We start from the raw sequence: 14,659 nt of genomic DNA on the forward strand, positions 1-14,659 counted from the left end.
CCACCAAACATCAATCTTCATTCTCTTAAATATATAAAAATTTGAGTATACTCTTAGTCAGTGTTGCCAGGTTGGGGGTTTTCCTCCCAAATTTAGGGGTTTTTTACACGTTTAGGGGGATTTAATAAATGTTATTTGGGGGATTTTTGGGGGTAAAAAATATCTTAGATCTTATAAAGTGGAGCAATTCTCAACAACATTTGGAACAATTCTGGCATGAATTTTGAGAAAAAAATAAAGGAAGTCAACCCATGTTCCTAAATACAAGCAAGTATGCAATGGCATTCTTTTTTAAACGCATCTTTTGTAGGGGCATTTTTAATATTTGATACAATTAAAAACTAGGTTAGGTCAGTCCATTGTGATACCACACTGGTGAATGTAAAGGGACTTCCTTTTTATAGCCGAGTCCGAACGGCGTCCCACATTGCAGTGCAACCACCTAGAGAAGCTTTGAAACCCTCAGAAATGTTATCAGCATTACTGAGGAGGGGTAATCCACCGCTGAAAAACTTTTTGGTGTTCGGTCGAAGCAGGAATCGAACCGGAATTTGTGACAAGTGATGTAATGATTTTATCTAATGATTTTTATTTACTTCAAAAGAAAATTTTTAGCATAAAAAAAAACTTATTTTGTCTAAAATTTTGTTCCTCAGAAAAAATCTTCTTTCAGTTTATATATTTGTGTTAAATTTAATTTTTTAAGTGTATCACTACAGGATTTTAATCGAAATTTTGGGCCTCTTTTTGTATTATTTACATACTTAAAATTTTTGGGGGTTTTTGAAAAAAGTCTAGACCCAATTAGGGGTTTTTTTCTTAAGATTTGGGGGGAAGAATCAAAAATTACCTGCAACACTGCTCTTAGTTGTCACTGCGTTGAGAGGACCGTAACTTCTCTCTTGAGTCGCCTGCATTAGATCATAACGGAGAGTATATTGTTGTGAAGTTAACTATGGCAGAGTTGGAAGTACTGCTGAAGCAGAGGCAATCAGCCAAAGCTAATATTACTCGTATAAAAAATTTGCTCTCTGCGTCGCTCTCTGCAGCAGAATGGTAATGTAGGCTAGTGGAGTAGAGCTGCAAAACTATTTATAGTCGCACCAATCGATATTTATGATAGTTTCAATAAAAACAGTCGATAGTATCGATACTATCGCAATTTTTGCAATAACTAATTATATCCGATTTGAAATGTTTTTCATTAAACAAAAGTAAAAGTTAAACATTTTTCTTGTGCGTTAGAAACTCACATTTTAATGATTTTTGATTGTTCAAAATGAATAAGCAAGAACAACGAAAAAAGCTACTTCAAGTGCTACTTGCTGAGGTCCATTGAGAACTTGTTGATATTATTTGATTTTAAACAAGTCCTTCAGACTACGTGGATGCTGGAATGTACAAACAAACATAAGGTCCATGGTTAAGTTAGGTTATTATTTATTATTTGATTTTAAACAAGTCCTTCAGACTACGTGGATGCTGGAATGTACAAACAAACATAAGGTCCATGGTTAAGTTAGGTTAGGTGGCAGCCCGATGTATCGGGCTCACTTAGACTATTCAGTCCATTGTGATACCACATTGGTGAACTTCTCTCTTATCACTGAGTGCTGCCCGATTCCATGTTAAGCTCAATGACAAGGGACCTCCTTTTTATAGCCGAGTCCGAACGGCGTTCCACATTGCAGTGAAACCACTTAGAGAAGCTTTGAAACACTCAGAAATATCACCAGCATTACTGAGGTGGGATAATCCACCGCTGAAAAAATTTTTGGTGTTCGGTCGAAGCAGGAATCGAACCCACGACCTTGTGTATGCAAGACGGGCATGCAAATCCATTGCACCACGGTGGCTCCCGTGATTTTATCACCAACATTCCCATCAAAGTCATTGCATAATTTGTCACAATGGACGGAATAGTCTTAATGAGTCTGAAATAGATCGGGCTGCAACTTAAACTTACGGTCTAAATTTATTTTTTTTTAATATGTGTTAAATTGAGTTTTCTTGTTTTTATTGTATGGAAAAAACTATTTGCTACAAAATAAAAGGAGAGGCAATTCAGAAATAATTCTTTAGACATTACAATATATCATAATTTTTCATTTTTGGGTTATTGTTACCTACATTGGTACATGGGTAGGCCGGTATTTTTTAGTGATCTGGGCTTCTTCGACAGTATGTTATCGCTATCGGAAAATAAATATATTTATTTATTTAATTTTTATGGTACTATAGATATATCTATAGTACCATAAAAATTAAACTATCGATACTATGGGTAGTTTTGCAGCTCTACAGTGGAGGCATATTTTAAGCAAATATTGACCGTTCAAAACGAAATAGAGGATAATAACCCAAAAGATAGTGAAAGGGCAGATCTTGAAGATTTGTGTATAAAAACAAAAACGAAAATTATTTTTAGCACCATTAGGTTAGGTTAAAGTGGCAGCCCGATTAAGATTCAGGCTCACGTAGACTATTCAGTCCATTGTGATACCACATTAACTAAAGTACCTATTACATATGGGCACTTCTAATATTAACCGCTGAACCTTCTCGATTATTTTTTTTTTGAGCACCATTACATTTTCCAAACCTACTTTAACTATTTTTCTTTGTAAATAAGGGAATTCAAATCCAATTTTAGTAGATTTTGGGTCCAATTTGAATGGTGTATAATTTAGCGTAAGAAGAGAGAAATATACAAAATAATTTCATTATTTTTTGGTATTTTTGTTTAGATAAAATAAACTATGAAATGAAATAATTTAATTAAAAATGTTCAAGTACTTTCCAAAGTGCATTCTCCTATTTGGATATGGTACCAAGTAGTACTAGATTCCTTGTCCGACATACATAGTCGTGGGTTCTAACCCAGGTTCTAACGGCATCCCAATTGTTTAAAAGAAGGTTGCTCCTCCTAATTTATAATCATCATGTTTCTTTAAACCGACATTCCCATTGACTGGTAGACTAAGTAAACCTTTATAAACAATGGGTCATTGTACCTTACATAGAAAAAAATTTCAGTAGTTAAACTAACGCTAAATTTAACTTATTTTTATTGGAAAAAATTTATTTGCTTGTAGTTAAATTTTATTATTTTTATTGAAATTTTCCACAACTTAATGAAATCTTACTTTTTTTCTCAAAAATTGTATGAACTAAACGTGAGTATAAAGTTCAATGACCGTACACATAAGTTCAATATGAAATAAAGTAAAAGACAATTTTCGAACGATTCCCAAAAATAGTAAGAATAAACTACTGTATGGTTAAAATGGTCATGATTTGGCGCCAATGATTTTCTTCTTTACTTTTAGTTAATTTTTTCTTCTATCAGATTATGTAATTTCGTGAACTGTAGTTAAAAAGTACAACAGGGCATTAAAATTTCCTTGTTTTAACAACGCTTTGTGGAAATCTCAAAATGTGGAGTAAAATTTAGTTCAATTTTCGTGCAAGATAGTTCATTCTTCCTATAAAACAGTTCACTTTTTTTCGGTGTATATACCTACTTTTGCAATTGCGTTCCAAGTTGATTATTGCCTCGGCAGGATTACATTTACCACCGTCAGAAAATTTTGCAATATGCTCGTGATTGTCAGACAAGTTCAAGACACGAACTTGTATCAGTCTCCTCATTTGTTCTTTCCATTTGTGTATGATAGGTGTATCCTCGCCGTATCCCACGTTGACCGTTATTTCGTATCGCAGCATGCCATAATACGATGCTTCACATCTAGGTTGAGTCCAAAAGCTATCATGAAATGTGCAGCAATTATTACTTCATCTACTATATTGACCACAATGAACTCATAATTAATTATGAACTCCAATTGGTGGTGTAACCCTTCTCTTTACTATATCGGATCTAATGATAGACTAAGATGCATCAGACTGCAGCATCAAAGTACGTTTGTCGCCATTAATAACACTCGCAATACTTAAATTGTTATTTTTCTGTTGTACTATTGCTATGTATATTGTGAAGCCCCCAGCTCGATTTAGTTTAGAACTTCATCCTTGATTTATTTGCTGTTTCATTTCTTGCATTATCTGCTTCATTGATTCAATAACGGTTTTTATATGTCAATCTCGGTCTGCACTTTGCATACCTTGCGAATGTAACGTTTTGTTGCATATTTTATATCTGGATCACGAATGTCTTTTAAAAAGGTCGTATTCTAAATGCGGTCCATAAGAGAATAGCTCTCTTCTAGGTATGTCAAAAGCTTAAGTAAGTCATCGGCAACAGTTCGTTTGGTCGTTATTGCTGATTGTCGTTGACAATTTGTTAATACGACGTCCGTGACTGTTTATTTGTTTGGAGTTGATGATTCGTGTTCATTAATTCGATTCGTGGATGAGCCATTCTTGACTGTTCAATGATGATGATTCTGGTACAGTGGTTCATGTTTGTCGGTTTAGAGGGTTTGGTTTCATTAATTCCGAGTTCGATTTAGCTGGAACGGCACGGTTAGTCGTTTCACCTGCATCCTCAAAAATATCGCTTCGGTAATATATTCTATAAACATATTTTGCATATATATTTTCAGGATTTGTTCAAACAAAATATTCCTGTTATTGCTCAAACATGTTATGTTTCACCTTAGGCATATATATATATATATATATATATATATATATATATATATATATATATATATATATATATATATATATATATATATATATATATATATATATATATATATATATATATATATATATATATATATATATATATATATATATATATATATATATATATATATATATATATATATATATATATATATATATATATATATATATATATATATATATATATATATATATATATATATATATATATATATATGTTTATAATTTATTTGAAGGTTATACACCAAATATTTATTTATAAACAAAATATATAAAACAATAAAAACATTTACGTTTTACATATTCCTTCATGTTGATTCATTTTGTTGATATCTTTCGTTATCTCTTGCTATCATTCGCCATCTTTAGTTTTTTCTCCTAAACCTCTCGTTCACTCTTTCTAAAAATGCATGGGTTTACACGAAGTTTCTAAATTAATATAAGTTTGCACCCACACATATTGAACAATTGCGAGAGACCTGTGTAAGTGGGCTGTAAGCTGATTTGAAAACTCCCACAATTGTAAGAATTAATGGCAGTTTCAAGGCAATAAAAGATAAAAGAAAAGATAAAAGATTTCAAGACAGTTTCATATAAACAGCCCAGCAAAAAAAGCGTCGCCAAAAAAGTAATGAAAATGTTCTTTTTGGATCCGGAAGTGGTGCAAAATTAACGCAGAAGCGATGCATTTAACATGGGACGGAAGTCCTCCATTTCAACAGCCATTGCACTGAACTTGCATCACTTCTTCAGATGTGATCCGAATTCAATATTTTGGATGTAAATTAAAAAATTCTGTGATAATTTGTCAAATAAATAATTTTTATAATTTTTTAATGGATTCTAACGCTTGTTAGAAACGTTTGACCTCAAATATTTTCAAAAATTCACAATTTTTTCAGATTGGATTTAGCATTTTTCCGACAAAATTTAAATAATTTGCACCATTTTATGAATGCTTACTCTGTTTTTAACCTATTTGAAACAAAAATAGTTAAAATTATCCATTAAAAGTATGAAAAAACCAAGTTATAAAAAATTGAATTAAAAGAACTTCCTGGGTAGTTAAAATAAAGATCATCATTGGGAGTGCATCTTCTAGAAGTGCTTTTAAAGTTGTACCTTTGGAAGAACTTCCAAATTTTTTTGCTGGGAAGTGAAAAGCTAATCCAATCAAGACAAATTAAAATGAATGGGCAAGGTAATAAGTACATTTTGTAAATCGTGAAATATACAGGTCTAATACAATTTTTGGTTAAAATTAAATACAATTTTGTTACATTATCAATAACTAGTGTATCCGCTTTTATTTTGAATAAAGTTTTGTACTCGTTTTGACATATTGCTAACAAGCTTCCGACAGGTTTCATTTGAGTTTTCATACCATGTTTTCTGCACATAATTCCGAAGTTGTTGTTTATTTTCACATGTTTCATTCCCAATGATTTCGAAAACCATAATCGTAGAAAGATAATCTTAAGAATAATTGATACAGTGATTGATAAGTTATGGCTGAGCATAGCGGAATATAAAACAAAAACATTGAAAGGCGTTTTTTATGATGTCTTTGTTTAAACAGCATGACAATTGTGATGTGATAAATAAAAAGAGTCATCCACAAGACATGTATTTTCTGAAGATGAGTCAAGTGTTAAAAAGTGAATGAAATGCATGAAGTAATGCTTTAAATTCTAAACGTGTATATCTTTTTTATTTAATTCAAGTTCGCCATGTTTTTTTTTTATTTTGCCAACCCAATGTATTATGGATTGTTTATGCAAATTAAAAAAACCAGTTCATTGTGAGATTTATCGATAGTAACGATAGCAGCTTAAAATACTTGGCAAAAAATAAGGACAAAACAGCAAAAATTTTATTCTTTATATGTAAAAATAGGAAATGCGGTATTTTTATAACACAGATATTCATCAGCAATTTTAATTTCACTGTGTTCCACCAAAAATGGTAGATTTTTGATAAAATTTTCTATAGAAATAACATTTTGACAAAATTTTCTATAGAAATAAGATTTCAACAAATATCAATAAGGTTTTGACAAAATTTTCTATATAATTAACTGGAATTGAATTGAACTGGAATTTGTTGGTATGCCCCTAGCTACCTGCAAGCTCATGCTGCTTGAGAAGGCTGTTGTGATGGCAAATGTTCGATGGGAGAATTGCAAGGGTTGTAACGACACCAAGCAAATATGGCCCCATTTCAACTTAAACCGTACACTAGATATGCTAATGTTCTCGAGACGTCAGATATCACTCCTGATATCTGCTATAACGGGTCGCTGCCTGATAGGCGACTTTGCAAAAACTATTGGTGCCAAGTATAATGACTATTGTATGAGCTGTCATGATGCGGAGGAAAAAGAATAAATTAAACACCTCTTATGTGAGTGTCCTGCATTTTGTGTAAAGCGCAAGCAACTTTTAGGAGCATATAGCTTCAGATTACTGGCGGATCTGGAAAACGTTAACTTAAGCAGTCTGCTAATGTTTTTGGAACAATCTGGTTGGTTCAACAAAGAAAAATAATCAAGAAGGTTCAGCGGTTAAAACTAGAAGTGCCCATATGTAATAGGTACTTTTAGTTAATGTGGTATCACAATGGACTGAATAGTCTAAGTGAGCCTGAATCTTAATCGGACTGCCACTTTAACCTAACCTATTCCCAATTATGTGTTCTATCTATCCCCAAAGTTTTCAATGTGATTAAGATCTGGTAAATGAGTAGGCCAATATAGAAGGGTTATGTATGTCATTGCCTTGGAACCAATCTTTAACAAAGACAGAAGTGTGTTTCGAATCGTTGTCTTGTTGAAACACCCACGTCAAAGACATGTTTTCTTCTGCGTACGGCAGCATTGTGTTCTCTAATATATTTCTATATCCAAACATAAAAAAGCAGACTCATACTATTATGTTCCCGCACTATTAGAAAAAATTGTTTTCAGATGTTCCGATTTAAACAAAATGTGTTTCGTGCACAAATTTTTTAACAACAATATATTTAAGTGCAAAAATGTAATGTTCCTAAACTAGTATAAAATGTTTGGGACACATATGTTAGAATATATTATGTTTGGGACAATGTTTCATAAAAATAATATGTGTGAATGTAAACATATATAAACTTAAAAATTTAGAGTAAACGTGTATATGTTGTGATATTTTTTATTCAGAGAGCGACAGAGAGAGAAAAAAAATCACGAAAATTTTTCCAATTAAAATCTTAATTGAGTTTTAAAAAGTATTCAATTAAAAATTTAATTGATTCAATAAATTTCTTTAACTGAAACAAAAATCAATCACAAAAATTAATAGTATCAATTAATTTTTTAATTGGATCAATTAATTTTTTAATTGACTTTCAATTAATTGTTTAATTGATACTATCATTTCTGTGAAATAAATTTCTTTAACTGAAACAAAAATCAATCACAAAAATTAATAGTATCAATTAATTTTTTAATTGGATCAATTAATTTTTTAATTGACTTTCAATTAATTGTTTAATTGATACTATCATTTCTGTGATTGAAGACATTTCAATTAAAATTCAATTAATCATCTCAGTTAAAGATCAATTAATTTCGTGATTGAAGACAATGTGTGGACATTTGGTTTATTTATCATTATGCCATTATGGGCACAATGTTTTTCTTGGTTCGTCAAAAGAAATCGGAACGTACGACGAGTAAGTCCAAATATTTAGGAAGAAAGGCCATAAAAAAAAAACTTTTTTGGCAATTTGTATTATAACTTGGTGGCGAATGATCCATAGCAACAATTGAAAATATTTATTTTCTTAAAAATGAATTATTAAAGAAAACAAAACGTTAAAACATTTTAGAGCGATAATGCCAACTTAATACCGGCCTGAAAGGTAAAAATGAAATTAAGTACAAAATTATTCTAAATACAAAATATTTTAAATGCATTTAAAATGGTTTTAAATGCTAGTCAAAAAAGTTAACGGTTATATTGTAAAATTATTATATGTTCATACTCGACTTTCTTCTTGTTTTAGCGTTTTTGAATTTCTTCGAAAACTTTTATACGAAATTTTTTTGTTTGTTTCAAAATTGTTATTTTTGAAATAAAAAGCTCAGTCCATTTCGTTTATATCAAACACTGTTTTTTCTGACTGTAAATCTTTAATAACTTACAAACTGTATGGTATTTGGTTCGATTCTCCGTCCAGGCGAAAGGTAAAATTTAACTAACTTGTAAAATTGAGTAATTTCTTCAGCATTGTTTGTATTACAGAAAAAGGTGCTAAGAAATAAAACATCTCGTGGAAGTGAGAAAGATGTGAGGGAATGTGCAATTAGACAGAAATAATGTATATATATATATATATATATATATATATATATATATATATATATATATATATATATATATATATATATATATATATATATATATATAATATTTGGATATGCGGAAGCTCTGTGCATATATATATATATATATATATATATATATATATATATATATATATATATATAATATTTGGATATGCGGAAGCTCTGTGCAAAATGGGTGCCGCGCGAGCTCACATTTGACCAAAAACAACAACGTGTTGATGATTCTGAGCGGCGTTTGCAGCTGTTAACTCCTAATACACCCACGGAAAAAATTTGGCTGCAATTAAGAGGTGATCGCCGAAACTGAGGCCTATTTTGAGTCAAAACCGAAGGAGTACTACCAAAATGGTATCAAACAATTGGAAGGTCGTTATAATCGTTGTATCGCTCTTGAAGGGAACTATGTTGTATAATAAAAATTAATTTTGACAAAAAATGTGTTTTTCTTTGTTAGGCCGGGGACTCAGCCAACCTGTTACATCTACTTGAGAACTTGAGAATACTATAATAACATAAAGGCCGGTTCTATGTTCGGTTTCTGCAGCGAAATTCCTTACAAAAACATAAAATTTGAAATACGAAATTTTTTCCATTTGTGGTACTCGTTTTTTTTCGAGTAGAAAAACTGACGTAAATCGCGTTAGTTTAGTTATCATAACATGGCGCCATTTGCAATGTGAATTAAGAAATAACTTATTTATTCAACTGATTTGCGTGTCTTTATAATACAAACGGGGATCGCATTATTATTTAATAATTTAATCAGATCGATTGATAAAACAAAATATAGCATGAAGTGTTATTTTCGTAATAAAATAGCAAACGCCATCTAGGCGCTCCCTACTATGTGGTAGAATATAAACAATGTATATAGGCCGGTACTATGTTTGTTGGTGCGGAAAAAGTTCCACTCAATCAATCTTTCGTGTTGAAAAATTATAGTGTTGACAATATATTTTGAAGGAAAAAACACCCATTTTGGTTCTTTTTTACGTTTCTTATTGCGAAATGTTATTGACAACCAGTGATTCCAACTCCCGAAGGTCAAAAAGCACCAAAAATATATTTTAAATTCTAACATACCTCCTCCCACCACAAACTACTAAAGCCAGCTAAAATTCAATGCTCTACTAAAACTTCCAAAGATGTATTATAGAACTTTTGTTTTGAAGCATGATTTGATTATGAAATTATTAACTTCTATTCAAGTGTACATCTTGATAAGTTTGAATGCTTTCATCCAATTCAATTTGATCAGTAATGTCTTTAAAATTTCACATTATTTTTTTCAGAGGAGAAAAACATTTTTTCGACATAAAATTTCGAAATATTAATATTGGGAGTATATTTCTAATTTCAGTTATGAGTGCTTATGTGAATTTATTACAAATGTTTTTACAGGCATCTTTATCAAGTACAGAAATTCGTCACCCGCCGCTAAGCGTTTCTAAAGAATACCCTAAATACCAATATTGATTAAAAAAAGAGTCAATACCACCTTAATAAAAATCAAATTCTATATTTGGCAATACAGTTGAATTTCTTAAGTTTTTGAAAGTCTAATCCGAATTTTTGTATGAAAAGATATTTTATACTGTTAGTTAATACTGTTCAAATTGAAAAAAGCACTAAATAAAAATTCCAGAAAGCACCAAGTTGGTGCTTCTTTTGAAAAGGCACTAAAAAGGCAATCTGGTGCTTTTTGGAAATATGACAGCACTAAATTTGGTGCTAAAAGCACCAAATTGGCATCACTGTTGACAACTTCGCAAAATGTCACAAAATGATTACATATACATACGCAACTAGTGGCTCGATTGTATACACACCCACGCATACATGCTAATTGATTTGAAAAAGAAGAAGCATGGCCATTTATTTTACAAATAACTTTAGTTTTAAAAAACTAATTTTACAATGCACTGAGGCACTGCAATTGATGTTGCAAAACAAGCATTAGCACTTCAACCAACATTTATAATACCGTGGCAGCAACGAATGGAATCACAAGAATTGATTGATATGTTCCAATAAAATGCAGCATTGTAAAATTGTTTTTTTTAACCCAAAGTTATTTGTGACATTTTGCGATGTTGTCAATAATCGCAAAAACGTGCCAAAATGGCTGTTTTTTTTTTCTTCAAAATATATTTTCAACACTATCATTTTTCAACGCGAAAGAATGATTGAGGGGAACTTTTTCCGCACCAACAAAAAGAGTACCGACCTTAAGATAACATAATAAGGACACCATAAACGAGTCAACAAATTTACAACAAAGTATATTTATTACAAACATGCTCCACATAGCTGCGTAATACATTGTTAATGTTTAAATTCATCATTGAAGTATCTACCCTTATTTCGTCTTCATTTTGGAAACTTCAATTATCAGGTAACATTAGGTGACACTAACCTTTTGGGGAAAAATTGTTTATGAATTTCTTATATTTCTTATATTAACTAAAAGTAAAGAAGAAAATCATTGGCGCCAAATCATGACCATTTTAACCATACAGTAGTTCATTCTTATTATTTTTGGAAATCGTACGAAAATCTTCTTTTGCTTTAGTTCATATTGAACTTATGTGTACTATCATTGAACTTTATACTCACGTTTAGTTCATAAAATTTTTGAGACATATTTTTAAGTAAGATTTCATTAAGCTGTGGAAAATTTCGATAAAAATAATAAAATTTAACTACAAGCAAATAAATTTTTTGCAATAAAAATAAGTTAAATTTAGCGTTAGTTTAACTACGAAAAAATTTTTTGTGAGGTTTACCACAAATATATAAGATTTGTTCAATAAAATCATTCCATATATAAATTCAATTCAGTTGAATTTTTTATTGTGTAGTACACAGAAAAAAAAACACCAAACTATTTCCAATTAAAAAGTTAATTGAAGTTGAAAATTTTTTCAATTAATAAATTAATTGATACAATTAACTTTTTAATCAAGACAGAAGCATTAATTTAATTAAGTCAGTGATTGAAATTTAAATTGTTAATTAAAAAAGATAATTGATAAATTAACGTTTTAATCAATCTCGGAAAAAAGTGATGGATTTTTTTGTTTTAATTTTTAAATAAAAATTTATTTCCTTTTTAATTTTTAAATAAAAATCAATTTTTTTGTAAAACTAAAAACACAAAGTTGAATAAGAAAGTAATTGAATATAGTTACGTTTTTAATTCAAAAAATTGAGTTTTGCAATCAACGTCAATTAAATTTTTAATTGAATCAATTAAAAAATTAATTGAAATTTTCAAATCAAATCAATTAATTTTTTTATGCCCTATTAAAACTGTGATTGATACTATCATTTTCGTGATTGAAGACATTTCAATCAAAAAATATGTTGGATCGTGATTAAATAAGAATTTTTTTGTGTATAGTGCTACATAAATATAGGAAAATGTTAACTAATATATAGAATGCATTCTAATTTCAACGAAAATCACATCGTTCAAACAAATAAAAATGTCTTTGGCGCTATAGAAAGTTCAACTTTTTTCAAATGTTTTTGGTGCTATAGGAAGTTCAACTTTCTTCAAAATTAGTTCATTTTAACTTAAAGAAGGCGAAGGCAACACAAATAAAGTATGGTTCATCAGACAAATTTAGGTCCATTATTCAATAAAATAGACCTGGTTAGCATACAATCAAGAATTAAACTTTCATGAAATGATTTTATACTCACACCACATATTTATTTTAGCACCATTCTCCCACGTTCATGAGAGTTGCTTTGAATTTTGTTTACAACTTTCATGATCCACGCGTGAATCACGTATGTCACGACAAGTTCGTGTGACGCGCACATGGCGACTAAGATAACCAGCAAAACAACTTTGAAGTATTTCTAAAGTCACAACTTTAAAAGCACATCCAAAAATGTCCTACCTAAGATGTCCTTTATTTTAATAATTCATGAAGATTTTTAATTAATTTTTTTATAACTCGCTTTTTTCATATTTTTAAAGAGTAGTTTTAACTTTTTGTTGTTTAACTTGTTTCAAATAGGTTAAAAATAGAGTAAGGGTAAATGGTACAAATTATTTGTCGAAAAAAATGCTAAATCCAATCTAAACAAATTGCGACATTTGACATTTTCAGAACTTTTTTGGCGACGCGTTTTTGCTGGGTAGTGAAACGAAAGAAGAAAGTATAAATAGAAGACTTGATTATTTAGCAGTCTAAGTGGCAGCATGAGACAACATTTTGACACATTTATTGGAATCAATTTTATGTTATTTAATCCCACATAAATCGTTCATTATATTGGCTGGCATTCTTACAAAGTGTTTTCCCTTTCAAACCCCCCTTTTGAATGACCTTTCAGTAAATGGTAATCTTATATTGTGTTATATATTTTTAGGATTTTTTGGCAAAATTTCTACGATGGATATTAAAATCATAAATCTTCAAACAGATGGCGTGCTGTGCAAAAGCGAGTCTACAAGTCAAGATTCTGTTCATCATGTGCATGCATACAAACAAATTTAACTTTCTTACCTATGAACTGCATTTACTTTGCATACTTTGAAAAGATTTCCCGTACATACAAAGTATAAAACGATTTGGACGTGAACGCAAAACAGAACAAAATTTAATCCATTCTGAAGATTAATATCGCCATTTTATTGCCAATAATAATTGCTCATAACATTATAAAAATGGTTAATTTGATAATATTTTGCACCTAGATTGTGTTATTGAATTAAATGTGATTTTTTATTCAGAAGTTTTAAAACAACAGTTAATATTATTTAATTGGCGACCAAATGTTCTGGAGTACATACACACAAAAAAATTTTTTTTGATTTCAATCACGAAAATCGCGGATTCAATCATTTTTTTAATTGAAATGTCTTCAATCACGAAAATGATAGTATCAATCACCCATTTTGATTGAAAACCAACACGATTTTCAATTAAAAATTTAATTGACTTTTGTCACGGAATCAATTAATTGTGTGATTGAATCAATTAAAAACGTGATTGATTTTTAACATAAAATTCAATCACAGTTTTAATTGAATCAATTAAAATTTTAATTAATTTCGCGACAAAATTCAATCAACTATTTGATTCATTCAATTAAATAATTAATTGAAATTGGTTATAAATTTCGATCAAAAATTTATATATTGCGACCATAAAACCGTATTTAGTTTTATTTGAAATAAAAGAAAATATGTGTTTCTTATAATATTTAATATTTTATTATTTTTTTAATTATGCAAAAGACAAATAAATTTGTTTCTTTTCATTTGTGTTTTGTTCTAACATAACTTACAAATACAATTACTATCAATAACAACTATAGGGTGAAAAAATAAATTATATAAATCATTAGCTTCCTTATAATAATAACCATGTTAGCATGTTCCTTCTAATATGTAGATGCGCCTAGATTTCCAATAAATCAGCAGACTGTAAACTAAATTAGTTTTTCTGAAAGTAAACAGAATAATTCGAATTTAATTTTGTTCAATTAAAAGTTAATTTTGTTAAACATTACCTGCATAGAATATCAAGTTCAATTCTTAGTTCCAGGTTGCAGATTTATAATCTTCTTTTGCAGTTGTAGTCTTTTAGCATAAAAAGGTGT

The 14,659-nt window shown here is 29.8% G+C and overlaps 1 protein-coding gene across 10 annotated transcripts in view; it reads left to right on the top strand.

The window, feature by feature from the left end:
* Positions 1-14,659, top strand: part of TTLL4A (Tubulin tyrosine ligase-like 4A) — a 673,269-nt gene that overhangs the window by 571,450 nt on the left and 87,160 nt on the right. Inside the window, exon 11 of one of the 10 annotated variants that reach the window (XM_075295712.1) lies at positions 13,424-13,789. The exons of the other annotated variants lie outside the window; for them this stretch is intronic. Coding sequence (XP_075151827.1) covers positions 13,424-13,465 — 42 coding nt within the window. The 3' untranslated portion in view covers positions 13,466-13,789. Of the gene's footprint in view, positions 1-13,423; positions 13,790-14,659 lie in introns of those variants that run through there. 10 annotated transcript variants of the gene reach the window in all.

Source organism: Haematobia irritans, chromosome 2, assembly GCF_050003625.1.
Source record: "Haematobia irritans isolate KBUSLIRL chromosome 2, ASM5000362v1, whole genome shotgun sequence".
NCBI classification, from domain to species: domain Eukaryota; kingdom Metazoa; phylum Arthropoda; class Insecta; order Diptera; family Muscidae; genus Haematobia; species Haematobia irritans.